Below are 27,803 nucleotides of genomic sequence, written 5' to 3'. Positions count from 1 at the left end.
AATGAAAGTCATATTTGTCGACAAAATAGCGACTTTTAGACGGGTTGATTTACAATAAAAAAAATAAAGCTTTAAGCTTAAAAAAATATTCAATTTTTTTCGAAAATTTTTTCCTCAGACATTTATAGATATTTATTTGCTTTCTTTCAATTAAAATATACAACAATTGAAATTAGAGTTTGAAAGAAAGTAGTGTTTTTCGAAAACAACGTCTTTTGCATGGGTCAATTTTAGAGAAAAAAGTGAGTGCATATGTTTAGAAATAACCCTCAAATTTTTCTTAATTTTGTTTATTCTAAAAGCAAGTTAAATCGCTTTTCTGATTTCAAAATAAACAAGAATTGAAGTTAGTTTTCTAACGAAAGTCGAATCTTTTGAAAGAAAGCACTTTTTTAGACGGGTCGAATTTTTTTATGAATGAAGTGAAGCCAAAAGCAAAAAAAGATCCTTAAAAGGAAAAAGAGGTTAATATATTTCTATATGGTCAAAGCTTAAGTTATAAAAGATAAATTAAGATAGAGTTGGAATGAAATTAGATTTATTCTAAAAAATGACGACTTTTTAGTCTGGTCAGTTTTAAAGAAAAGACTAAGGCGATAGGCTTAGGAAAATCCTCGAATTTTTTTTCAAAAAAGTTCTCTTTAAAAACAGGCTTATTTGTTTTTATATGATTAGAATGAGCAAGAACTGAATTTACGTGAGTGGAATTCCTTAAATTCTTGAATTACCCCTCTAGGTGTTTATTTATTTTTTACATTTTTGGATGGGGGGTTATTCGAGGGGAGCTTAGACGAAGGGGGGGGGGCTTATAAAATCATAATTGACATTAAGAAGAGATTATTAAAAGACCTCGTATATTTTAATAGGAATTTTTTTATAAACATTTGATTAATTATTTCCAAAAGTATGAAAACGCCAAAGGCAACCTCAGAGGGCAAAAATCAACCAATTGAGAGGGGGGCTAATTCGAGGATTCATGGTAGCAGTGGGGGCTTATTTGAGGGGGTTATTGACAATTTGTAGTTCTAGTGCAAAGGTTCATTCGAGGGGGGGGGGCAATTCAAGTATTTACAGTAAAAGTATTTTTTTTTCGAAAAAATAACGACTTTCTAGACCGGTCGGGACTCAGTCAAAGGGCATTGAAAAATACACAATCTTTTTCGAGATTTTTTCCTCTAGAAAAAGGCTAATTCGCTTTTGCATGATAAAAATTAACAAGACTTGAAGTTAAATCTTGAATGAAACCTAAACAATAAGCTGAATTTTTTTGCAATTCCCTTATACATCAAGCTTTTCTTTGCCAATTTCCCTGAAATCTTACTCAAGCTTTACAACACCGCATTAACATCAATAATTCGGTCCATAAAGAATGAATAGAGCTTTGTTGTTCAGATTAGATTGGTAAATAAAATGCTATTTTTTGACTCCAGCTTAACAATCTTATACGTCGTGCTTTTCTGGTAGTAAAACTCTGAACACCATGTCATGAATGTCAAATCCTGAAAAATCTATCACTTTTGCAAAGTGAGAAAAGCGCAAAGTTAGAGGATTAACTTTCACGAAAGAAGCGAAATAGGATCTTACACGAGCAAAAATTTCGCGTCTTAGTAAAAATCACGAAATTTGCACGAAACATATTTTTATGAAACCAAGGTTCTATTTCTATGAAACCGAGGTTCTATTTTTATTTCTTTTTCTATTTTTATTCCACTAAATATAAAAGAATGAAATAATATCAAAATTCGTTAAAAACAATCAAACATCATCAAAGTTTCCAAGAGGGTCAATAACAAAGCTCTCTGAATATTCCACGAGAATGAAATTTCGCGAATTTCCCATTAAAACTTTCGCGATTTAGGCCAAAAGGTGAGAAATGCGAAAGTTTTTTGCGAAAGATTCTTCCCTTAGTGAAGTGGTTTAGACTTTTTGAATTGCTTTTCGCGTTAATCGATTTTGAATTTGATACATCACAGCCTCATAGCGCTAAAAGGCAGTAAAAACCACAGATAGTTTTAAAGGAGATTCTTAGTTCAAAACTGCATGCTTGTCGAAAAAATATTGCTTTAATTTTTGGCCGAAATGTAAGTCACAGTTTCTACTAATATCAAAATGCTTAATATGAAAATTTCCTACATAAGCTCTGACTTTCAAAATTTTCAATAGTCGAAATAAAATCAACCAAAAACATTAACTTTCTTTTAATGGCATCAAGTTTCTACAGTTCCAAAAGTTTTTTGTTTGGCATACGCTACTCAAATACAGCTTGGAAGGAGCGCTGATAGCAACGTGAGTTAAGTTTTAAAAATTTTCCCACAAAGCAGGTTCATATACTATTGTAGAAATCTTCAATCAAAATATTTTCTCAGTATATCTTCCTTTAGATCGTTACTATCAAACTATGATGTCGTTTTCCCAGCACGAATAAAATCAGACAGTAGAATCACAAAAGCACAAACAAATTTCGGTGATAAACAAAGACAAATCATTTGGAAATCTATTTAATCTTCATTTGAGCATACTCTAATTAAATTTGTATTCTCCTCGTGCTTATACCTCCAATTGTCATCTATTTGAGCAACAAATTGATAAGTCACTAAGAATACTGAAATGCGAGTTTTCGTGGAGTCATAAAATCTTTCAGAATTTCATCAGTAATATTCTTACGTCGTTCCTGATGTTGAGCTACGATTGGATGCAAAACCGATATCAATTCTTTCTTCAACTCTCCAGTTAGCATTTTGCCACTTGAATAATCCTAGAAAGGGATAATGATATGATCTTGAACGTTTCTTTTGCTTAAAGAAATTCAAAACAAACATAGTTTCCATGGTCTATATAGACTGACTGGTTTGGCAAAGATCGAAAATCAGGAAACCAAACTGCAGCAGCTGATAAATTTGCTAATATGACAATGAATGCCTATTTTGTTTCTTTTGTGTACTAAAGATGACATTATTTACGACATTAACTTATGGCATTATACTGCTTTCAATGACCCTCTACGCCGTCATCAGCAGAGTGACCACTGCATTTCTTGTGACCACCGTCATCAGCAGAGTGACCACTGCATTTCTTGCGACCACCGTCATCAGCAGAGTGACCACCGCAGAGTGACTGTGGGTCTTAAAGGGTACTACCACTAAGCTTCATGTTAAATGCTGCACGTTAAATGCAACAAACCTCTTTGATTTGCTGTAATCTGTCGTCATCTTCTAAGAAAAACGTCAAATATTGATATGCAATATCAACAGTAACGTCACCACCAAGACTACGATGCTCCTCTATGGTGTCTTTTCCGCCAGAAAAGGCGTGCTTATTCACCTGCACGGCAGATGGCAAATAGCGCATATCAGAAACAAGTGAGACATGTTTTTAAACATAACATTGAATATTAATAGCTGTTCATATAATGACAAATTGCCTTTTACATTTACATAGAACTTAGGACAGGATCTGAACAAAACAAAACAAAGCAAATATAAAAACTGGTCTACCAGGAGGTCATGCTCCGAATCTTATACTTATATTCACACTAATACTTTTAATTATACTCTGTTTGTAAACTTTCATGCCAAACTTTCATAACTTAGGGTAGAGATTCTTTGGATGCTAAAAGTATCTCTTTTGACTCCACCTTTGCATAAACTGAGGACATATACAGGGGCGTAATTAAGCAACAATGATGGGGGGGGGGATGTTAGACACTAAGTTTGGTGTCACTAGTAAATTATGGTAACGTTTATATCCTGAATTGTGTAGGGTAAGGAAGCACTACGTGTAAAAAGTGACTCTCCAAAGTTGTAATCAAATATCTAAAAATAGTAAACAGTATTCAAAAGTTTTATCCAAGTCCGTTCTCCTTGGAGCAAAATCCACGACAAGTATTTCAGAATCCGAACAATTTTTTTGCGGTACAGAATTTGAAAATGGCTTTGAAAAAAGCAAACATTTTACGACATACTAAAAGCATTTCAGAATCCAGTTTTTTTCAGGATTGGACTGCTTTAGCATTTTAGTTTCTATTTTAACGGGAAAGTCTCAAGAACGTGAAGGACTTTTCTATACAAACCCAAAAATGAAGGGGAACTGTTTAACATTATGTAGAGATATAGAACAGAGTCTCCTCTATATTCATTCATACTCATTCTGTAGAGATATATAAAATTCTTGCGACGACGCCCTTTAGATTAGCTTTAAATACATTTCAGAATATTCCTCCTCCCCTCCCGCTACGCTACTGATAAAAAGATAATCACTGAAAAGAAAATAAATACAGTAAAATCTTGGCGTTACTTTCTTACTACTGACTACAAACAAGTGATTTTTCCGAATGAAACAAAATTTACCGAACGACACAGACATATTGGGGGGGGGTTGTCGCAACCCCTACACCCCCCGGTATAACCGTCCCTTGACATATACCGCTTTAATTTGGCTTTCCTGACATGAGGTTCTGTGTGATAAAGCTGTCTGGGGGATAAGCCAAATTCCGAACGGGTGCCCAATCAAGCCCCCATGTCTGCAAAAAGTCGGTACCTAAAGGATTGAATATAAAGCAACCTGTATGGGTTTTGTAATATGTTAAAAATCCACGACGAATTTTTTGTTACGACCAAATTCTGTAAAGTTTTCCGAAATTTCTTTCGACGAAGTTTATCCGCCGAAAATTTATCTGACGAAATTTTTTGTTGTCAATGTATTTCTAAATTGATTCCACTTTATTGGCCCAAGAGCTAGGTTTTAATTTTGTTGGTTGAAAAGGTGAGTAGATTCCATATTTATTATGTCGCTTGGGATATAATTCCAGTTCTTTGCATCGACGTACGAAAAACTTTTTTTGAGATTTCCAATCGTGGTTTAGGTATTTGCAGATCGTTTATTCTACGAGTTTCATATTTTGAGATCTCATTTCTCCTCGTAAAACTTCTTTTAAGATCTTCTGGGCACATTTCCTTAAGAATCTTGCGTACCATTATGGCTCAGTCATATGTGATAACCTTCTCAACGTTTAGTCATGCGGATGGTATCTGATCCTTAATAGGAGCAATGAGGATAACGATGAGGTAAAATGTCCTATCATGTATCTTCTGCAATAAACAGAGCTTCTTTTCAGCCAAATAGCCCCACATCAAGCTTCCATATCTCAGGTGGCTTTCCATTAGTGCTTGGTATACAAGACACAATTGGGATTGTGGTAGTATTTCTTTGAATTTTCTGATAGAATTGAGCCCACCTTTCAGCTTTTTCCTAACTATTTTATATTGTTGGTTCAAGGAGAGGCTCTCATCTATTGTCAGACATAAATATTTTGTCTTGTCTACCCTTTTAATTTGTCAGTTTCGATGTTACCTTTTCCAGAGATTTTACCTAATTGTTTGTCATTAAAAACAAACATGTATTCAAACTTTTTTTAAAAATCATTCGTATAGATAATGAATAGAAGAGGCCTCAAAAAAGATCCTTGTGGAATACCACAGGTGATCTCCTATTATTCTGAGTTTTTTCCACCTGGTAGCAATATTGTTTATCACCAGTTAGATTTGATGCAAACCATCCTGTAGTCAACATTAAGTAGCAAGCTTTTAAGTGAAAGTGCTAGTGAAAGAATTAGTTTTTTCCTTCTATATAAAGTTTTTTGTATATTTCATATTTAGTATCTTACTTGATCTGGGTGCCCATATTCAAGGAATATCTGAAAATTAAATGTATCAATAAGTCATAAAAGGAAATGTTTTTCTAACCTTATTTTTTATTTGCTTTGGGGTATCTGTCAAAAATATTGATGAATTTGGATCACTGGCGCTCATTTTTGTCTTTGCACCTTGCAATGCTGGGAAGAAAGTTGAATGAATGAGAGCAGGCTTATGATACCCTAGCCTTGGAGCAACATCTCTTGTCATTCTGAAGTATGGGTCCTGTTTGCAAAAATAAACAACAACATTAGAGAGTGCAACAAAGAAAAACTAAGGTTTATAGTCATGATAACTGAGACAAATATTTCATAAGCTGAAAGTCCTACTTCCCCTTGACTGAGCATAACACCAATGGACAGCTAAAAACCATTTTAAAAGTAATCTGATCTTGGTTAGAGTTAAACACTTGCCTAACATAACACCAAAAAATCAAGCTGGCTGTACAGATTTAGTAAGCAAAGACCTTTCTAGATGAGTTTGGCTTGGTAATGGCTTAGCAAATCATGATGCCAACAAAAATGCATCCCTGAGGATAGGTCAGCCTTTAGCAAAGTGAAACACAGGTGATACAAAATTGTTACAGAAAGATTACTTCCAAAGGAAAAATTATTTTACAGTTAGGTAAAGTATGTGGATAACCTAAAATGTGCCATAAGCATCAATACGATACCCATGGTTCTATATTAGACCAAATGTAAATGACTGGTTACAAGGAATACTGGTCTTGCCCACATTACACCTCTACACTGCTGTCTCTACAAGCCAATTTTTTATATCACATTAAGCACCACAGGAAGAATTTTCATGATAGAAATTGAAATATGTTTAAAGTAGAGTCAATATGAAATTGAATGGCACATGGAATCAAACCTGGTCAATGGCACATGGAATCAAACATGGCAGACTCTTTGCAGGTCCAAAAATATGTGGAAACGAAGAACTGAAACTTGGGCTTGCTTGGATTGCAGAGAATGATATTTTACCTTAAAACAAAACATGTGTATCTAAGTTGTCATTGCAAAAAAAACTCAATAAATGACACAGGAAGAAGTATTGACAAAATCAGTAGATATATTCACCAGTTAAAAAATAATTAAAAAGCAAGAAAACAATAATTGCTGAGTTTAATATAAAAATGAAAGATAAAATCTATAAATCTTAATTGTATTGGAAATATAATCTTGGAACGATGTATATTCACTTAAATAAAACTGAAAAGTAGCAATGCAATATTGCTCACCAATATTGTCACTTTCTCCAAAACCAAAAATTCCACGTGCTTGATTAAATGTTACACATTTCTGGACTTTCAGTATATTCTTGTAAAAATCTGAACATTGCCTGAGGAAAAGAAAAAGGTCATATTGTTGACACCAAAGATCAAAATAGGCCTGTCAGTCGTGAAGAACCTCCTTACTTCAATTATGGAATTAATGCACAAAACAGGCAGAATGCTTGAAAATCATTCCTTAAATGTTATAAGAGCATAATATTTAAATAAACAATATAAGAACACAAAACTTGGATACAAAATAAATTTAATTGTAAATCAGATTCTGAGATTTGATGCCTTTCAACCTTCTTTACAAACTAACACACAACGCTTTATCTGGCAGTGTATGGATTTTCACATTGAGAGTATCATTTCAAACTCAATATTTCAACTCACCCAATATAGTCTATGTCTGAAAATATGAATGTTTTATTGACATCAAAACCACAAGCTATGATGTCTTTAACATTTTCATAAGCCAATCTATGAGCTTCATCAACAGAAATATCCTTGTAGAGAAATTTTTCATCATCAGTCAATTGTACGACTAAAGGGACATCGAATGCATCTTGCAGATATCTGAAAGATAGAATTCAAGAGGCAGGATATTAATTCTTGATCCAAGGTACATAACTAATGGAAATAATAAGGTTTTCATAACTTTGTGAAAAATTGTTGTCAAGTCATTGCAAATGAATAGATGGTAAATATATAACGTTCTTACTTTGTAAAGATGAATGGGATTAGATGGCCAAGATGCATTGCTTCAGAAGATGGTCCTCTGCCAGTATAAAGGTAGAACGGCTTTTGCTTTTCATGATGTTCCAAAATAATATTCAGATCTCTGTGAACATTGAGCAAATGATTGTGAAAACTAAGTATCTGAGAATGTAAAATTTCAAACTTGGTAACATCTTTGGTATATGCACTTTTGAAGATTACAAACAATTTTTACTATGCAGTCTTTAATAGATATTATTTTTTGGTGTGCAGAAAATCACATGTTCCAGGCATTTCAGGGATATGGTTATGAGCAGTTAAAAAAGTTGGAAAATCACCAATCAAAATTATCTAATTACAAAAAATAAGAAGCATTAAAAATACATCAATCCTTACACCAATAAGAAAATTTGTTAATACATTATGGCAGCACAGCCAATCAGTGGCCACTATATGAGCATTCTATGGTACTTGAGTACAGCCTTAAAAATTGAAAGTTTGATTTGTTGACTAAATGTGAATGGCAGATCAAGCAACAAATTCTAGAGAAAGGAAGGTGTTCAAGAATGAGAATATTTCATCTAGTGGTAAGGGCAGCTATGCCTGATCTCATAATATTTTGTTGCAAATTAAATCATGTGCTCAAAAATAAGGATTTATTTGCAATCATTGTCAACAATTCCTTTAGATTCTGCTGAAAAACATTTAATGTCAATTTAATTTATCTTTTTCTGCTCCTGATCGTTTTTAACATTCATTGTCATTCTTTGTGTCATTCTACCTTTGTGAAAAGAAAATTCCTCGTCTGAGAAAATGATGGGCCTTTTTTCCAGTTATCTTCTCTATTCTTTCAATTTGGTCCTTTGAAACAGGAGCACTTCCAAATTGTTCTAGATGATAAAAAGAACAAAAGAGTCATGTAGAGCAAACAAGAAAGAAAACAAGAAGTTTCTTTAGGTAGAATGTTATATCAGAAATATTCTAAAAAATAATTCTCTTAATATTACTAGCTCGATGTATGTATTTTTAGATTGGGTTGAATTTTTTTTGTGTATTTTTTGCAAAACATTTTAATAAACATAATATTCATTGAAATGTTTGGATATGGTAAATATAACAGGAGAGTACACAAACGTAACTATATATCAGATGTACATTTCTCATACTTTTAGGGTGAATGATGCAGATTTCATCTTCTTTGTCAGTGTTCAGGTATGCTGATGTACCACTTAATCAAGGACAAAAAGAAGCTTTGCACCAATAGTGTGCAGTATTTTTTTTCGCCAAGGAGAAATTTTGTTGACTTGTCAGCGTTTTAGGTCACTTTTCATATAAGTATTTTATTTCATGCATTAGCAGATTGTATAAAGAGTAGAACTCACTAAGGAAAGGTAAAAAGTTTTAGCCTAATGCTATAAGAGAGTCCAGAAAAAAACACTTCAATACAAAAGCAAACCCAGAGAAAGACCTTGAGAGAGGGTGTCATTGACATGTTTTAATAATGGCTGGCAATTAAGCCAAAGCTTTTAGTATGCTAGCCAAATCACTTGGCTTCATTCAGTTTACAGAGTAAGGCAGCTGCATACATAAGATAAAAGTAATGTTGGATGCAAAAATTTGAAATTCCAAACTATATTTACAACAGCTCTGTTATGGAAAAACAGTTTGTGTTTATAATTAAAAAAGGAGATTGGCACATGGTGCAAATTATGCAAGATCTCATAGAGAACTGGCATAATATGCAGACTATATGGGTCATAGAGAGAGTTTGAATCATTTTATCTAAAAAAGCAATGAGATGTAATCATGACATTTCATAGATAGGGCAGGTACACAACACACACTAAAGTGTCAATCACTCACTTATCAATTTGCTGTAATCGATTCCTTTATTGTCTTTGGCTACAACTTTCTCAATGGTAACTTCTTGATCTTCATTATTTGCCGTTTTCCCGTTCTCTTTATTTTCATCCCCGGTCATTGTTGTTGTAGTTAGCTCTCTTTTTGACAACAAACAAATCGCTTTCCTGAATTGGTGAGAACAACTTTCCAAGCTAAACACGCGTAATTTGCTCAGAGATATGAATCGCATATAAGATCCCAGACGTATAACTAATTGCAATGCAAATTTCGAAGTAAATCAAATTTTAAAAGTCAGCTGCTCTAAGCAATCTTTTCGCCAACTCGTGTTCTTTTAGGCCTATTGAGTTGAATTGCATCATCATTAATGCTTGAATACCTGATGTAAAAATGCTCCAAATATGCAGTTTGAATACCAATTTTTCACAATATTTTTACAGCACTAGACAAAAATGTGATTACATGTCTGTTATGTGAATCATAACTTTTCTACCATCCTGTTCAGATTTCTCAAGTGCGACGTCAAAAAAAATATTTTTAGAATTTTCGAAGTTTGAACCCATAATATAAAAGAAGACCATAAAATATTCACATATTTTCAAAATCAGTTAAATTTGTCAAAAATCGGGTGAGTTATGGCCAATAGGAAGTTTTAAGTTTGCTAACAGATTACTGTTATTTTGGCTCAGTTCATAAAGTTATGGGGCCAAATTCGTGCTCATCTGGTCTTATTGTAGCCAATTCGTAAAACCTTTAACTGATTTTGCAGACTTAGAGGTACTTCATGATGCTTTTCAGGTTATGAGAACCAATTTTAAAAATTCTAAAACATAGATTTTTGTGACGTCATCACTTGACAACTCTGTAATTCGTTCAGCGGTGTAAAGACTTACTTCCAGAATCAAACGAAAGAACAACGATAAATTTCTAGGAACAACAAGATATGTATCCACGAAATACTTTTACAAGTAAATCGTATTTTCCAAACTAATAAGAGAACCTTTCACAGGCTTTCTCATTACACGAACTGAACTAATTGTGTTAGAATCTAAATACATAATTGTACAACATAATGGTATGGCTCAAGAGACAAATAAATGATACGCAAAGGTCTATTTAAAATCTGTGAAGTTAATAGGATTAAAAGATATAATGCCGAGAAAATGGAAATGTATTGCTGAGTTAATAAGAAGACGTGAACGTAGAAAAATAAGCAAAATGAGCTTCAAAATATATATCCTGTCTAACTTTGTTGGTAGCAACCATTAAACCAAACTAAAATGCTGAGCAACACAAGTAAGGGGTGGCGGTGCGGTCGCTGCGAAGCGTGACGTGTCTTGCGAGGCAAAGCACAAAGCAGTATTACAACTCTATACCGTAAAACGAGCTCCCCCCTCCCCCAAATGAATACCTGGGACCCCGCCACTGAATTGGCGATAGTTTTGTATTTTTATCCTAATCCAAATAGATTTCAATAAATTATGAGAAAAAGCAACAACATTTCTCAAAATTATGAGTTTTATTTACGGTTGAGACTTCTTATCACCATAAACATATACCTATACCTATATCATATATCCAGCTATTTATCAAGTACAAAATATTTTTGATGAGGCTGGGATGGGATCTGGATTGACTTGGCCTTCATAAGCCTTTTCGGTACGTTCATTATAAGGTACCAAAACAAGTTTTAATCATTTTATTGTGATACACATGTCGTACATCAATGTTCTAATGGGATGGGGGAAGAGAAGAGCTCCAAAAATCTTTACAAAAGAAAGGGCCAACCTGTTTCTCTTTACACAATTCTAGTAAAGATTTGAAAATATTTGTGCAATTTTCTGCTTAGATGAATGTTATCTATAAAATATGGAGTAAAAATCTGCATGAAAAATCCATACGTAATGATTATGGTTTACATGTTACATACTTTTGTTATAGAAATTGAGAAACATTTATGCGAAAATTTTCAGTACCGTTTTTTGTGTAATACTGACGGATTCTTAATTTTTCATGGAATTGAGTACTCAAAAGTTTTTCAAGTTTCTTAATTTATTGAGATGGCAGAAATGCGTTAGAAGACGAAATTCACTATAATGCAATTTTTATCTACAATTTAACTCTGAATCAATAGCAAATCAGCCCACCTGACATTGATAAACCTGGTAGACTGCATAAAATTTCGCTTTTTCAGTAAGTTTAAAGCGGATTGTAAAAAGAAAACTGAGCTGAAAGCCAGTACTGAAAGTTTTTGAGCTACACCGTAATGAATTACTTATGTATAGTTTTCTATAAAAAAATGCACAACTCTACCTTTGAAAACAAAACTCTCTCCAAACAACACTTTTGTCCACAGTTCCAAAATAATTTAGCTCCAATGCGATTTTCTGTGAATCTGTGCCTCCTATTTCTCTTAAGGATTTGGATTTATTCTAGCTGCTAGTGAGTTGACAATCAAAATTTATACTGAAGACGGCTGATGCAATCCAATGCAATCTCAATATATTCAAGCTTGGGAATAAAACAACCAAACATGCTTGTATGATGTAATCTGTTTTCTAGCACCGTGGGGGGGGGGGGGGGGGGGGGGGGTTCTTCAATAGTAAAGGTACCTGGGGTGTGCTGCGAGCAGGAGTATACTTTCTTTGGAACTAGCTAAGGGTATACTTTTTTGCATATTGAAGTCAAAGTTGAGTGAAGGGTATCATATTTGACAATATTGGCCTAGCAAAGGAATGGCCTAAGAAATTCTTCCTGACAAACCCCTATTTGTTGTTGCTAAAATAAAAAATGATACAATATGATCTTTGACATTTCCGAGTTTAAAAGAAATTTTTGAGGTATCTGCTTACTCGAATTGAAATGAATCTAGTTAAGTGTATCGTTTTTCAATATTAGACAAAACCAAGGGTAACCTTTTTTGTAGAAATTGGTCTAGCCAAGGGTACCACTCGCTGGTTGGGGGGGGGGAGGGTGGGGTAGTGGTGGGAGGTTGTTGATTGACTTCTCTCGGCACAGTTTATACAGGAGGTCTTAAAATATCCCCTGGATAGATAAAAAATGACATTAGCGAGAAACACCGGTCATTTGGGTGTTCCTCCTTTCTCCTTTGATATGTTAGCTAAATATAAAAATTTTGAGATTCATTCATCCTGATGTGGTCAACAAACGTCTAGCAGCTAAGGGTTTTTCTTAAAATAGCCATTGCATCACTGACCATAGAAACTGTTAAGTAACCACTTTTTGTGGATATTGACAGGAGAGAGTTGACATTTGTCAAACAGCATACCTAAAATGCAAAAGCCAGAGCTTTGTTTTTTAGGAAAGGCGGGATGTATTTTGGACTAAGCGAACACATATTTTCTTGAGTAAATGCGATTCAGTATTGAAGTAGGCTTAATCACAAATCTTGGAACGAAACTGATGACCTCTACATTTAATGCAATAGATTTACCACTCCGAATTTGCAAAATTATTAATATTGACTCTATCAATAGGTGTAATAGTGTAATGATGTCAACTGCTTCAATTGGACGAAGTGCACCTTGCAATGATGATGCAAGAATCTCTACCTTGAGAACGACAGTAAATATTTATTGGTCTGTATTTTTGAGATCAGTGGAAATACAAGCTTTAAATTGTTCGTTAGATCGCATTTTGAAAAACCGAAAAAAAGAAAAAGGAAACATTATCAACTGTTTTCTGCGTCTTTATGGTTTGAATCTTATAAAAAGAGACTCAAAGTAAAGATTTCAGAAAAGATGATAAACACTTAAATATACAGACTGGTGAAAGTATTAGGCCGACTTCACAAATCGCTTACTGAGTTACGTTAATGCCTCCAACAGACCCCTAGAAAATCATTGCTTCTAAGCAAGTAATTAGGGCAGCAGTTCCATAATGGTCCTTTTTCATGAGTTATTATTTTAAAGACGTGTAGGAATAAATTTTCTCGAAAAAGTCATTCTAGTAGATGTTACTTGAAAATGCTCGTCATTTTTAAATTCCCTGGAGCAAATAAAAAAAATGCCTGCTTCCTCACAAAATGAAGGATGCTTTTCAATTAAAAGTCTATCAATCTTAAAACATAATCGTACACCAGTTCAAACATTAAGAAATGTTGCTAAGTGTAGCAAAATCCCTCGCTTGTAATAACTGGTGATTTTGGTAACAGGCCGCTTTGGTTACTGCATCCGAACATGCTTTCCCCGATAACAGAATAAAATTTAAAATAAAATGAGGTAAATATTTTCTTTAAAAAATAATCATGATTGGCATAGGTTCTCACTCTCTTAGCATAACAGATCAAAAACCGCTTACACTGGAAATGACGAAAATATATATATAATAAATATCTGAATCAATGAGCAGGGAGTTGGTAATCATGCGAGCGAGGTGGTTAGAAACCTCGGAATCAATCAAGGCCGCAGAAGAAGAACTAGCCATCTACGAAAACTGAATAACAAAAATAAGATTTGCCAAGAATCCTCAATAACCCATAGACGAGGGTACTCAGCTCTTCCATCGTGGCTTCACGCACGAGGGAGAACATGTACTAAGTCAAACCTTGAAAGATACTGCTTAACGCGGTAATTCTAGAACAGACAGTTCTCTAATGTTTTCAAGTCCTATTAAACGTTAAACGCGAATGGATTTGCTTATAGCAGGCAAGACTAGTCGTCTTCGTCGTAATCTTCTTCATCGTCATCTTGTTGCGACTGCAGCATCAGTGGAAGTGAATGCGAGGTTGTCGCACCGCCAATACTCGTCGAGCTGCAACAACGACAAAAAGCATACGCCTATTTATCACAATTTTGGACCAAGGCAAGTTTGCTAATATGCAATTAGAGACTTTCAAGATGTAATAGGTTTGTCTTTCATTATCATGTCGAGACTAACAGGTAATAAAAATGGCTTGTAATTTGGATTAGTTAAACAATGTTGACTGTGAAGACAGAAAGAGTTCATTTTCACCAGTGAACATGATAATATCATTTCACTAGATAATACTCCTATCGGCAAGCGACACTGATTTGGCAACCTTAACAGTCCAATTGGCAACCGATTGGCAAATTTCGATCCACGATCGGGTATAAATATTCCTAGCCTAGAGTTCTCGATCTTTGTTCTGACGTTTTCTTCTGGGAAAAGTGTCAGACGAAAATCTTTATGATGATGCAAAATGATTGCTTTTCTTAAAGCCATTTTTAAAATTTCTTTTGTGAATCAGATGCTACAGAAATCAGAAAGTGCTAGTGGAACCGTTTAAAGAATAAGAGTTAACCTGGACAAGCATACTAACCTCGAGGAGGCATTGTCGTTAAGGGATTGCGAAGAATTTAAAGCTGGTTTTGTTATTGTACAAGTAGCACTGTTTGAGTCTGTTCTGCTCTCCTTAACATCGTTTCCTTCTTCATCGGCATTTCCTCTAGGGAACACAATCGCCGTATCTTCTGTCTGTCAAAAGAGGCAGAAAAAATTTTCATATCAGAAGAGTGAAGCTGTCATGAATATTAGATGAGTTGATTAAATGAGCTGATTTTCCGCCAACAACTGAGCACCAATCTTGAGTTACTTGCTAAAAGAATACGTGCATATGGCCAGAAAGAAAAGGCCCATTTAAACGTTTAATTATAACATCATAACAACATTTCAACTTACATTGTCGGATACATCTTCCTCCTCTGAATCGTTTGATGATGATGATTTGTGAACTTTCTTTGCCGACTTTTTCTTTTCGCTGGGGGCTCTCGGTTTTCTTCTAAACAGAAAAAAACAAAAACAAATAAGATTATTATTTTTTCATGAGGCTGGCATATTTAGAAAAACTTGTAAAATAAACAATAAGTTGATGAAAAGGTAAGAGCAGAGAAGTACGGCTAGAATTGCAAAAGGGACTAATCATTTCAAGAAATTCCCATGTTGTCAAATTTGGCTAGCTCAGAAGGATATACTTTCCAGGAAGCCATGTATCTATTTAATGGATCTATTTAAGTGTAGTACCCGGCTAGCGAAACCAATAAACATATTTTTACAGCTTTGAGCCAGGATAGCTGTAGATTAATTAATCAGAATTGTTTTTTGATTTATGTTCTCTAAGCAGTGATGTAATGTAGATTACGGCACCTTAGTTAAATAACTAAGGGTCTCCAAGCAAAGAGTCCAAGTAAATTATTTTTCTATTCATGTTTTAAGGTTGGTCTGTTTTTAAAAACTTTAAAAGTTCTTCAACTGAAGCTTATAACTCATAGGCAGGGCAACGGCTGTGAAAAACTGACTTCTCAACTAACTAAGATGATCTCGACGGTATCATATACTTTCGAGTATGGAGATTCATAACCCAAGATGGAACTCAAAAAAATCGCCTCAATATCACATGATTGATAACGTCATCACTAACGGCAAAAACAGTCATAAATCCGCTTTATATTCAAACAAAATTGCACATTTAGCAATTGTAGGTCTTATGTGAATGCACATTTCCAAAGCTTTAAATTTATGCATCATATAACTTAGTTTACTACCGTTTGCTTATTTTGTGACGTCATTATGGAATTCCCAAGTTTGGCCACAACTTTTGTACTGATAACTAAATGAGTTGAAATTCATTGCAAATGAGCTATGAAACATTCTCATACAAAGACAAACTACAAATAGCCAATGTAACATCTTCATGGATCTACACCATGTCCATACTAGCAAAAATCAGAGAACACTCGTTCCATTCAAATTATAGAGACAAGCTACTGAGCTTTCGTTATGTGCAATGTAGACTATTCTGACGTTCCTTTTCGATCTCTTTCGTTGAGACTCCTTAAATGACTGCAAAAGGTTAATACATACTGCTGCAGGTATTTTACTAGGCCTCTACGCCTAGTGAATGAACATAGAAACTGGCATCTGATAAAGCTTTCCTTTAAATACATATATGATCAGGAAAAGCCCTAGTACGCTGACATATGGCTTAAAGAAAATACCAGAAACTTAACAACCAGTTCTATGCCGCCTATAGAGTCGCCGACATTTGGGAAGCTAATGCTGCAATGGGATTTTCAACACCAACGCGCATGTAAATTATGCATAGAATGCTGTTTCAATACTTGTAAAAAAGCTGGCAGTGACCAGGTATAGAGTTGCTCTGTAAAGAAACTGCTTTATCGTCATTGCTGTCGCACTACACAAGTGGATTATGATTATTATGAGGACTTATTAGTGTCAAGCATAATCAAGTAATGTCAAGAAGCATAAAAAAGGTTTGGAGCAACATAGTCTTTGCATCTTTGCAGTAAATTCCAACACATTTAGTTATCAGCACAAAGGTTGTGGCAAAACCTGGGAAAATCTATAACGACGTCACAAAAAAGCAAACGTTAGTAAAATAAATAAAATTATATAAGGCATCAGAGCTCTTGAGATGCGCATTCACATAAGACCTACAATCGCTAAATGTGTCACTTAATTTGAATATATAGCGGATTTATGGCTGTTTTTCGTTAATGATAACTTCATCAATCACGTGGTACTGAGGCAAAATTTTTCGGGTCCCATCTTGGATTATGAATTTCCATACTCAAAAGTATATAAAACCATCGAGATCATGTCGGTTAGGTGAGAAACCAGATTTGCAGCGCCGTTGCCCTGCCTATCAGCCTCCCGTAGTTAACAAGAAAAATAAATATTTTCATTTTTGTGTTTGACATTCTATACAGCATTAGACTGGACTTTCTTACATTCTTACATCTTAGTTTTTTCCTAAGGGCCCCACTACTTCTACTTTTTATCATTTTATTGCATTGTCTAAAAGTCAGGAAAAAACTTCACATTCACGGTCACTGCAACACACAGGAAAGTTTTTTCTCTGTTATCTTTTGAGTATTCAATAATACTGGAATCATGGATAATGCTGTGATTACAGAAATTAAAAATCTTAGAATGAAATTTTGATCTAAATATATGACATTCTGTTATTCCCTGCTTTTTGCAGCACAGAGCTATGAAACAAACTTACGGTTTCTTTGCTTTTGTTTCCCCCGAGTCATTGTTGTCATCTTCTTCTTGATTCTGCATGTCAGCAATATTAGCAACCAAATCTTTTAAGAAGTCAAACTGATTTTCAGACTCAATACATTGTTTTCTAAAGCAAATAAGAGATTTATTTTAACGCTTTAAAAATAAAAGATAACACATAAGATGATAAGATTAAATCTAGCTTCAGATCTGGAGAACTAACAGAGCATTTTCAAGTGAAGATATATCAGAAATTGAAATGATGCAGGATTGGGGACATGGGGTGTAAAAGCCCCCCAGGATTTTAGTTAGCCCCCACATCAGCAGCCAAACTATTTTGACTTTCCTAATACCGGCAGCATAGCAGTTGATGGATGTCATACCTTTTACAAGATGTCAGAATGACATCAAAAATTGATGGGCCGATTTCCGAAAATCATCCTATATGAGGTACATTGCCAAAATGCATGCTATCTTAGTTTACATTTTTCTGTCAGCAGTTTGATATATTTTTCCTTAGCAGTTACTTTGAATACAAACATCAGCACCTTGAATGTTTGTCTCTAGCACCACCTCTGAAATGATAGTGATTTCCCCATACTGCTCAAAATGTAAGTGATTTCATAAGGCTTTTGTGACCTCCTTTATATCATCAGTAAAAATTATGTCAATTGAAAGCATTTGTTGATGACCCACTGAAAATACAAAGGGAAAGCTAAAAAATTGGTAAAGGGGAAACTGAGCCCCTTTAACTATGATTGGGTGTGGTTGATTTCAAAGGTAAAAAATTTCTAGCAAATATGCTTACTGTAAAAAAGAAAATGCTTGACAAAACCTGAGTCTTTTCACTAAAGAATTAAGCAAAATTTATAATACTAAATACAATAGATACTTACAGATGACCAGTAGTCATAGTTTTTGCTCGTTTTGCTTTGGTCAAGTCTGAAGTTTTCTCAACTAATTGTTGGATAAAAATTTCCAAAGCTCGTGCTGGTTAGGTAAGTCAAGGAATCAAAAGTAATTTGTTGAAAAATTGGAAAAAAATTATCTTAACAGCATCGGGATGCCATTCAAATAAGCTTCCAAAAAAGGTTTATGATAGGCTGAAACAGGGACCAGGTATAAAATGAAAAGTTCCCCTGCATCAGACATTCAACAGAAGAGAAATGAATGAATGACCTTAATAGACAAACTGTTCGTAGGTAATCAAAATATTCATCCTGAGTAATAATTGTGTTGAAACAAGACAAAGTTTCAGTCAGTTCATAATTTCAAAGGTCTGTTCTGGCCCTGTTTAAAGCTGTAGCAAACAGACTAGTTATCCAAAAAACATGGTGCTCAAGCTGCCAGCAGAATACATTATATGACTGGACAAAAAGCATTCTTTTGGGATATTTTAATTAGTGAACTCATTTTGTTAAAACATACTTGTTGCATACAACATTTTGCAAACCATATTTTTCAAGAAGAATTGCAAAATACAAACTTCAAAGTTGCAAATTCAAAGGATACAAATAATAACAGGTACAGCAGCAGCAACTTTCCCTATTTCTTCATCAGTCTGCATAATTTTCTTTATTCTAGCCTAGAAATAAGAATAACCAATGAGCAATGGACTTAAACATAAAAATCTACTTGCAAAAATCATTTCGTGATAACTGACATAAGCTAAATAGTCATTTCATCTTTTATTATTCATATGTTTTTATTTGAGTTTCAATTGGAGAAATAAAACTATTTAAAGGGGGGCTTGTAAATGTTTTCTTCGTGAATTCATGGCTATACATAAGATGAAGCAAAGGAGTAGTTAGTTTCCCTACAGAAATATAGAGTGCTGGGTTGCATGGTGTTTATTAGTCTGCATGTAAACAGTAGGAACTGAGCATCAGGTTGAAAGTCTCTGAACTACAACCAAACCAAAGAGTGGTATGCTCTCTGCAGCCTAAAATATTACACACAATATCAATAATGCCCTTCCACAACATTTTGATACTAGAAAACAACAAATAGTATATACAAGATTAAATTGTATTAAAATCATCCTTGATATATGAAAGTGATTCAAGGTCTTTTTGTTACACTGGGGAAGTAACAGGAATTTAGAAGATGGGGACAAGAGAAAGGAATTTTTTAAATGCACTTCAGAGAAACTGTTTAATCTGGTTACTGATAAAGAGAAAGTAAGACAATAATTTGTACTTGTGTTTGCTACCTAGCATCTGAAGGTAGTTTAAAGGGCACTGAGAAGCTGTGCTTATCCAGCAGTGTCCTGGTTTTTCACCTTGAAGTGACCACAAAATTCAATTCCTATGCCTGGATATACAGAAAGATGGCCACTCCCCTCACTCTAGGTGCAAGTTTGGTCATGCCAGATCTGTAGTCACCGCCTCTTATAACTGAGCTATCCTCACAACTTATAATGATGGTATGGAGCACTAAAATATGTTTAGAATTTTTATACGAACCACAGGCCATCCATAATTAGGGGCCAAGATGCAATATAAATCAATTTAATTGACATCTGCTTAAATTCATAGCTTCAGAGCATGTCTAGATTTTATGTGGGCAGCCATGATATTAAGACTTTGTTCTGACCACATGATTTGAAGAAAATCAGAATTTTCTTAAAATGATCATGGCCCAGGGATTTCATCTGTTTGAGATGCTTTATTTCTAAGCCATTTAGCATAACGGGCTCATAGGATGACATATTATATAGTCAATCTTTGGGGCCCAGTTACCATGTATTTTACTTTTGTAGATTAATGCTTAGTTTGTTCAATCCCATACTCCCTGTAGAATACTTATGGAAATTTTTTTAAAATCATTAAAATAGATGATAAGAAAGAGTAGGCCAAGGCAAAATCCATGTGGAATGCTGCTCGCAACTAAGTTTTTACTAGACTTTTGATCACCCAAAGAGCAGTATTGATTACTATTCCTAAAGCAAGATTCAAACCTTTTTTCCTATGATACCTCTAATACTGATTAAGCTCAACTGCTTAACTCTGAACTAAATTCTTTAAAGGCTTTCTTCAGATAAAGAAGCTCTGAAAAATTCAATAGTTTATGGTCTATGCTTCTTTATTGTTAATCAGATATAATTCAGTGTCAGTATTGTTCAAGAACTTTGAAACAGAAATCACTCATGTTTGCTAAAATATTAAAATAATAATGTAAACAACAGGTTAGGTTGTAGTAAACAACATACAAATGAGGTGTTAGTAAAACAAACACATAACGATACAGGTAAAGAAATCAATAACAATAGGTAAAACATTAGGCTGTCTCTAAAAGTGCAAAGTATTGTTCTCCAAATAAAGAATTATTATTAATATCATTCCTCGATCTATTCCTCTGATCCAGGCTTGTTATAGAGAAGAAGACTTTTTAGTGCCCTTATAGTTTAAGTATGTTGTTTTCTTCAATTTTAGCAATTGAGAGAAAACCTCTTATTTTAGTAAATTGACCAAAGTCCTCCCCCTTAAATTTATTTGCTATGTAAAAATTTGTTTAAATCCCTTGGCTTGTTGCAACTAGATTTTGTGTTTCTTATCTTATCTGTTATACTAGTGCAAAAACAATTAATAAGAACCAGTTAATTGAAGTTCAGGCTGGATTGTTCTTAATTTGTTTGTGATCAATTTTTAGGCTTGTTTTCTAGTAAAATTTCTCTTTCATAAAAGAGAGTGTAATTACAAAGCATGTAAAAAATCCAGTTGTATGTTGATAATCTTAACATTCATATCAATGGAACTGAGAACTGGTACCTTGTGATGAATGGAAATTTTTTTGACAACCTGCTATTCACGGTATACGTAGTAAGCATTTTGCTTAAAGTGCAACAAAACATTAAACATACACGTTTGTTGGTTTGAAAAATCTCAAGTTTTATATCTTACTTGCATGTCTTAAAAGACCATTCCTTTTTTCACTAGAAACGACTAAATAGACAGTTCCCATCGCTCATAGGAGATCGGGGGAGACACTGTATTCGCCAGTTTTACTAGAAACCTAAACCAAGGATTCTCAAAATAGCTGTACGCCAACTTCAGGGAGCCCTTATTTCCACGATCTTTCTCAATAAAAATTATATGATTTTGTATCGAAACAGAGAAAGTTTCGAGTTCATCACAAAAACAAAGTTACAAGCCTTGCTTGGAAATGATTTAGGCACAGAAGCGGAGTTTAAAAGCTTATGAAAATAAGTGAGTGGCCCGTTTCACTTACAGTAGGAAACCTTGCTTCATACTTCCTCTTCTTTGTTGGCATATTGTAGGTTTTCTTTTCTGTTTTCTAAAACAGGTCAACCTGAATTCCTCCACTTGCCCGTCGTTTGCTGTACCTGCACTGCACCTGGCCTACTCTCAAGTGATATATTCGCATTCACAGCTTCAGGAAGCAATTTGTCGCTGCGGAGGAATCTGTTTTACTTCATGTTCTCGGAATTAAAATAAAACACAATATGGCGACCATAATACGGAGGAATGCATATCGCCTTACCCAAAGGCATTTATTTAATGCAATTCAGAGTGAGTGTAGAGTCATCAATACTTGCAAGAGTAGGAGATTATTACACACTTCACGATTTGTGGGAAGTGACAGTGATCTAAAGCTTACATCAAGTTGTGTTAAGGTATGATAAAATGTCGATCGAGATCATCTCAAACAGCCTAAGCCTTGTAGCTAGGTTTCCAAAGCTTCTTGGGGGTACAGATTTTGCTTCAAATTAAACTAGCAACGGGAAGGCATGAATTCCCATACTGATTTGTGTTGTCAGCCTATAGCGTGATCGGTGATACCCAAAATAATAACTGTCAAGCCTAATTTAATTGTTTGTTATATAATAATTTTTTTTACCAGATGGTGGCAGTAGCAAATAGTTGCAAATAGTATTAAGGCTGTGATGGCCTATTATCTAATTACAATACAATAATTACATAATTAAATGTGTTAAGTTCTTTCTTGGAATGCTCTGCTATAGCAGTTGATGGAAACTGCAAAAAATTTGTTCTAACATGTCCTTTCTACTTTGTTAATACAACAGGCCTATCAAGAGAAAATGTACTTCATCATCAAAAAAATATTGTTGACTAGACTCACAGAAAACACAAAAACTCGCAAATCTTGCATGTCTTTGTACACTGACATGCAGTTAAGCAAAGTTGCTTCTTGTAGAATAGTCCAACAAAAGATAGAGATAAGCTCGAACTTATAGAATTCACAGAACTGCAGGTTGTTACACCATCAGGTTGGGAGCACTCATGTTTGGAAACTATCCACGATTTAGGGAAATCCATGCAAATGCTCCATATTTCCCAGATGTCTGAATGAAACAATTGTGTGGTTGTTAATTAACAAATAACCATCATTGTTATTTGTAAATTGATGATATTTGTGTATAACGAATTGGTTGTTTTGATAAAATAATACGTTCTTGTTTTGTTACATTTCCAGCAACTTCAGAAAATCCTGGAAGGAGAGGAATTTCTCAGGGTTGTGATTGAAGGTGGTGGCTGTGCTGGGTTCCAGTATAAGTTTGAAGTTGACAAAGACATTCATGAAGATGACAAGTATTCATGAAATTATTTTGCAAATTTTTGTCAATTAACTTTGTTGTCGACATATATGGCTACTACCTAAACATCAACATAATGGCTTTCTTTGTATGTTGGCTCTCACCAGTATTTTGTGTAATATATATGTTTAGTGGTATTCTGTTGATGGGTGGCTGTAGAGATATGTTGCATGCCTCCTGACACTTCCTAGTAACTTGGTGGCAAAATCTTCAGTTTGTTTCTGAAACGGCATACACAAGTCACATACAATACAGACAATGATAAAACTTTATTGTTAAATGCTTAAGAAACATCATATTGGCATAGCTGTACATACTCTTGTTTTTGGAAACACAATAATGAATAAATCCACAATATATTTTCTTTTGATGTCTTTGGTGGTAGATTTTGCTGATTGTGATTAGAAAAGTCAAGAATGATATTGCACTATGTGTGTCAATACCCTCTATAAGGACTATGTACTAAACTGAATTACCAGTTTTAGTTTCTAATTGATTTGTAATATTTCCTTTAAATCAAAGCTTTTTGACAATTTTAATCCCCTTACAGTAAAACTTCTTCTTTTTCTAGGGTGTTCCAAGAAGATGGAGCAAGGGTTGTTGTAGACATTGACTCTTTAGGACTTATAAAAGGGTCTTCTATTGACTATCAAGTTGAAATGATAAAAGCTAGCTTTGTCGTTCTAAAAAATCCCAATGTTGAGAAAGGTTGCTCGTGTGGCACCTCATTTTCAATAAAAATATGAGTAACTACATTACTGCAATTACTCTATTTGATAATGCTAAGTGTTTTACTGTTAATATTTATATCAAAAGTAATGGAAAATGGAAATATTTCTGTTAATGAGTAAAATTATTGATTATAAACTTACTCTTGTTTTCTTTTTTCTAAAAATAGAATAACTGAAAAATCTATAATTCAAGCAGTACCATTTGGCTTTGGTATTATAATTATGATAAATGAATGATGTAATGTAAATGAAGTATGATTTGATAACAAATTTTTAGTATAAAAGTTAATTATATCAAAATTATGTTTAAACGTTTTTTGACCAGCATATGAGTTTATGCAAGTGTAACAAAACAGTCTTATAGAAATGTGGCACCTCATCAAACATTGACGTTTGGCAGGGGGATGTCATAATAACAAAATTCTTGTATATGCCACATGCCATAGGTATCGCCTCCAAGATATTTATATTAAGGTATTGCAAGACAGTAGAAAATGTTGCATTTAAGAATGTTTCTCACAAAGCAGCTCATTATTTAACTGTCGTTAAGTTGGTATAACGACATAAGAAGTCTAGCACAGTTGCTGTAAGCTGTTTGTTTTAGAAGAAAAACATGCTCTGATTTTGAAAAATTAGGAGCGAGGTTTGTCATGTTCCCTATCTCCGGATTGTCTTCACAATACAGTAGTTTATAAACCGCAGATACCTAGGGATCACGTCGTATTTATGGCAGGAATGTTTTGCTTTTTCCTGCTTCTGCTGCTCTGCAAATTGGTTCTGTTTCCTTTATTTTATGGTTTACTTCTAAATAATGAGAGCAATTAAAGGATTTTATAAGTGTTTTTCAATTATTTAGAGAAGAAGTGTCGTGCGAGAGCCCTGCTTTTATGAAACAGTGATACAGATAGGGACAATAGATAAAAAAAATTAGAAACAGATTGAAGTTTTGCTAGGGTTCAGATATCAGACGGTATCCTCTTCAATTGTTATATTTTGCCTAATTGTCATTAAATGGATTACTCCGTGTTCTCATTACAGTTCTCGTACTCGTCACTTTTTATGATTTTGATGACGTGCTTTCCCCTTTGTAAAGTAACTTCTTCCTGTCAGGCGAAATCTTTCCTTTAGAAATTAACATTGCCTACGTAAAATGACTCTAATGCAAGCTGCTTAGTCTAGGTGTGTCAAAGGGAAATAACAGACTCACAACTAAAGATCTTTATATAAAAAAGAAAAGGGCTATTGTGTCACTACTGGTCAGATTAAGAAATATACTTTTTGAAAATAAAGAAAGAAATGTGTGCGCATTACTAGGACGATGGACTTCTTTGAAAAATTCGCAGTTGGCAGCATAATGTAGAAACACCTTTATCAAAATATCGTCGCAAGATTTGCCTGAAAAACAAGTGTTTTTGAAAATTGTCAATCGTGTTTACAAAACAGAGCAAATTTTATCAGACAATCGACCGTTCTACTAATAGTGTCATACAAAACTCTTATTTAGTGGTCTTATAAACTGTAGTTGTATTTATATGTAGAAAACAACAACGTGAAATGAGAATAATATCTAAAAACACGCAAGCCTCAAATTATCCAAATTAAGAAGATCAAGCCTCAGTAAAAGAAACTGGTTCTTAAAGAGAAAAGTGTGTGTACAGAGTGTGTACAATGTTCCCATGATTAAAAATGATAGAAGGCATAATGTGATAGAAATAGTACAGATGCTCTGACATTTTGGTAATTGGGTTAGAAATAATCGTTTTGTTAGCATAAACCATCAGAAAATATCAGAAATCATCAAAAGAAAATGCAAGTTTTACCTAGAGAAGGAGAGACCCTTTAAAGCTACACCGATTTTTCCATTATTTATATTATATCTTTGTTTGTAGGGAGTTTCGAAAATTGGCCCCTTGTGGCTGGGGAAAATCATCCCTTGGACATGGTCTAAAACTTCCTTTCACATCTTTTCCTTTCCGGGGGAATGCTAGCACGTTACCTAGGTACCGCGTGCATACAGAAACTTTTTTGCGAAAAAGGGAATTTTGGCAATTGGAATGGGAACAAAATGAGCAATGAGCTCGATTTCAACTCTCACTGCATGTCCAGTATTCAACCATAGCTAATAAAAATTTGAAGATGATGCCGATATTTCGTATTACATTTAGCAGTTGATATAATCCAAAATACATTTCTTGTGTTGCGTCAATCATTCACTGGTCTCTTTAAAAAGATTGATGTACTTATTCAATGGTCCTTAAACTACTGAAGCAGAGGTTAGAAGCGGGAACAAATCTATATGGACTCTCCGTCATATTCAATACAGGATAAGGGCGATGATCAATTAAGTAACCTCAAGTACCTTAGATATTCATTGTAAATATGTTGATGATGATGGTTGCTTGTTTTTAGGTTGTGGTGGGCAATTAATTTTTACAAGCGGACACATGAGAAACCTGAGCTATGTTAGGGGACCGAACCAACGATAACTTTATTATGTGCAATATTCATCTTCTCCCAATGTAACAAGTTATATATACTATATTATAAGTGCTACTATATATCAGAAAGATAAGGCTTAGTTATGACGTAAACGTTTCTATAATATATATATGAAATTTTGGTGTAGGCTTGCAAATTCGTGTTTTCTTAAAAGTTTCTTAATATAAATGCTTCTCGAACAGTCAATAAAGAAGAAGCCACTGCGCACAAATGTTGAAGTCTGAAAACAGATTCAAAACAGCATTCAGTTTTCTCTGAGATTCTTGGCGCTTTTTGAAGGAAAGTAATTCATTTGAAAATTCAAATTGGAATGTGGCAAAACCCAATACTCAGAAGATAATATTGTAAACACTTATAGAAAGGATTAGTAAAATGTTTTAAACAACAAGAAATTTAATAACAGCAAACAAATAAGGGCAGTGATACAAAAATTTCAAACTCTTACAGAGAACAAAAGCAATGATGAACAATCATTTTAAGTGAGCCGATATTGTTCCCAAGGGTTGATGTTCCTGCTTTTTGCATAATTTGAAGCTCTGGTCCTCTTGATGTTATTCTATTTCCGAAATTGATTTGTCTACACTTACTCACTATAAATTGTTTCTTAGTCCATTGAATAACAGGTTTGGATTGATACGTTGATAAATCAATACAAACTGGAACAGCTTTCTGCCGAACATCCAGGCGTTTTGTGGCAAATGCAAGTTAACCATATACGTTAGTGTCAAAATACATAAATATATAAATAAGCTAGTTAACCATTCAAACAGCGTAAATTTAAATCAGAACACTGAAACAAGTGGGTTTTCGAAGTGTTTGGAGTAGGTTCTCCGTTTTTCAACTTGTTTTAGTGTGAATACAAAGCAAAATACATACAAATTATGCAATTTGGTTTCACGATGCTCTCGCATAGTTTATATCTATTAATTTCGTTGTGTCCACACTAAAACAATTGCAATTTGGATCCGGATGAAAATAACGATGGAAATGAGCCTGTCAGATTTCTGACCTTATAGGCCTGATAATAAACTAGGTCTTGTACCAAAACTAAACATTCTAATGATTTTATCAGTCACCTCCTACAACCTGGAAGCAAGTTGGTCCTATTGACATGAATTGACATGAATAAACAGTACCGTCGGAACGAAATGCATATTGGGGGAGGGAGGCTGCCCATTGTTTTCCTTCTCATTGAGTACACCGTTATAAAGGGAACATACTACAGTGTGACAACTATGGGAGGGGGGGGGGGGGGGAGGGGGGGGGGGGGCTCCAGCACTCACTGGTCGAATCAAAATCAAGAAGCTCAATGCCGACCGCCTACCATATTTGGCTAAAATGCTAATTTTTTTGCTAACAACAAGCTTGAGAACTACACTCTTTTTTTTATAAGAACCAGTAAATTTAGGTTCAGGCTGACTGTTCTTAATTTTTTCGAAAAT

At 34.2% G+C, this 27,803-nt stretch overlaps 3 protein-coding genes across 4 annotated transcripts; 1 reads left to right on the top strand and 2 right to left on the bottom strand.

The window, feature by feature from the left end:
* Positions 1-2,465: 2,465 nt before the first annotated feature.
* On the bottom strand, positions 2,466-9,903 carry LOC135688813 (tryptophan--tRNA ligase, cytoplasmic). Its single transcript, XM_065205842.2, has 9 exons — positions 9,550-9,903; positions 8,468-8,576; positions 7,691-7,810; positions 7,363-7,545; positions 6,934-7,034; positions 6,564-6,676; positions 5,742-5,915; positions 3,181-3,321; positions 2,466-2,755 (listed from the first exon to the last, which is right to left on the bottom strand). The coding sequence occupies exons 1-9, from the start codon at positions 9,776-9,778 to the stop codon at positions 2,594-2,596; spliced, it is 1,332 nt and encodes a 443-aa protein (XP_065061914.2). The 5' UTR covers positions 9,779-9,903; the 3' UTR covers positions 2,466-2,593.
* Positions 9,904-12,969: 3,066 nt separating this feature from the next.
* Positions 12,970-21,954, bottom strand: LOC135688824 (uncharacterized). The gene is made up of 7 exons (XM_065205852.2): positions 21,784-21,954; positions 19,066-19,138; positions 18,450-18,543; positions 17,555-17,680; positions 15,208-15,307; positions 14,849-15,003; positions 12,970-14,319 (listed from the first exon to the last, which is right to left on the bottom strand). Exons 1-7 carry the CDS (start codon positions 21,823-21,825, stop codon positions 14,220-14,222), a joined length of 690 nt encoding a protein of 229 aa, XP_065061924.2. The 5' UTR covers positions 21,826-21,954; the 3' UTR covers positions 12,970-14,219.
* Positions 21,955-21,963: 9 nt separating this feature from the next.
* Positions 21,964-27,590, top strand: LOC135688840 (iron-sulfur cluster assembly 2 homolog, mitochondrial). 2 transcript variants are annotated; one of them, XM_065205884.2, is made up of 3 exons: positions 21,964-22,085; positions 23,011-23,126; positions 23,703-27,590. In XM_065205884.2, the coding sequence occupies exons 1-3, from the start codon at positions 22,041-22,043 to the stop codon at positions 23,875-23,877; spliced, it is 336 nt and encodes a 111-aa protein (XP_065061956.2). In that variant the 5' UTR covers positions 21,964-22,040; the 3' UTR covers positions 23,878-27,590. The 2 variants fall into 2 exon arrangements, with proteins under 2 accessions (XP_065061956.2, XP_065061947.2); XM_065205875.2 differs by having other exon boundaries at positions 21,973-22,189; positions 23,703-27,573.
* The last annotated feature ends 213 nt before the right edge of the window (positions 27,591-27,803 follow it).

Source organism: Rhopilema esculentum, chromosome 10, assembly GCF_057945365.1.
Source record: "Rhopilema esculentum isolate cy_ngs chromosome 10, ASM5794536v1, whole genome shotgun sequence".
Lineage (NCBI taxonomy): Eukaryota > Metazoa > Cnidaria > Scyphozoa > Rhizostomeae > Rhizostomatidae > Rhopilema > Rhopilema esculentum.
The sequence above is the reverse complement of the archived record's forward strand: the minus strand, read 5'-3'. Positions and strand labels throughout refer to the sequence as shown.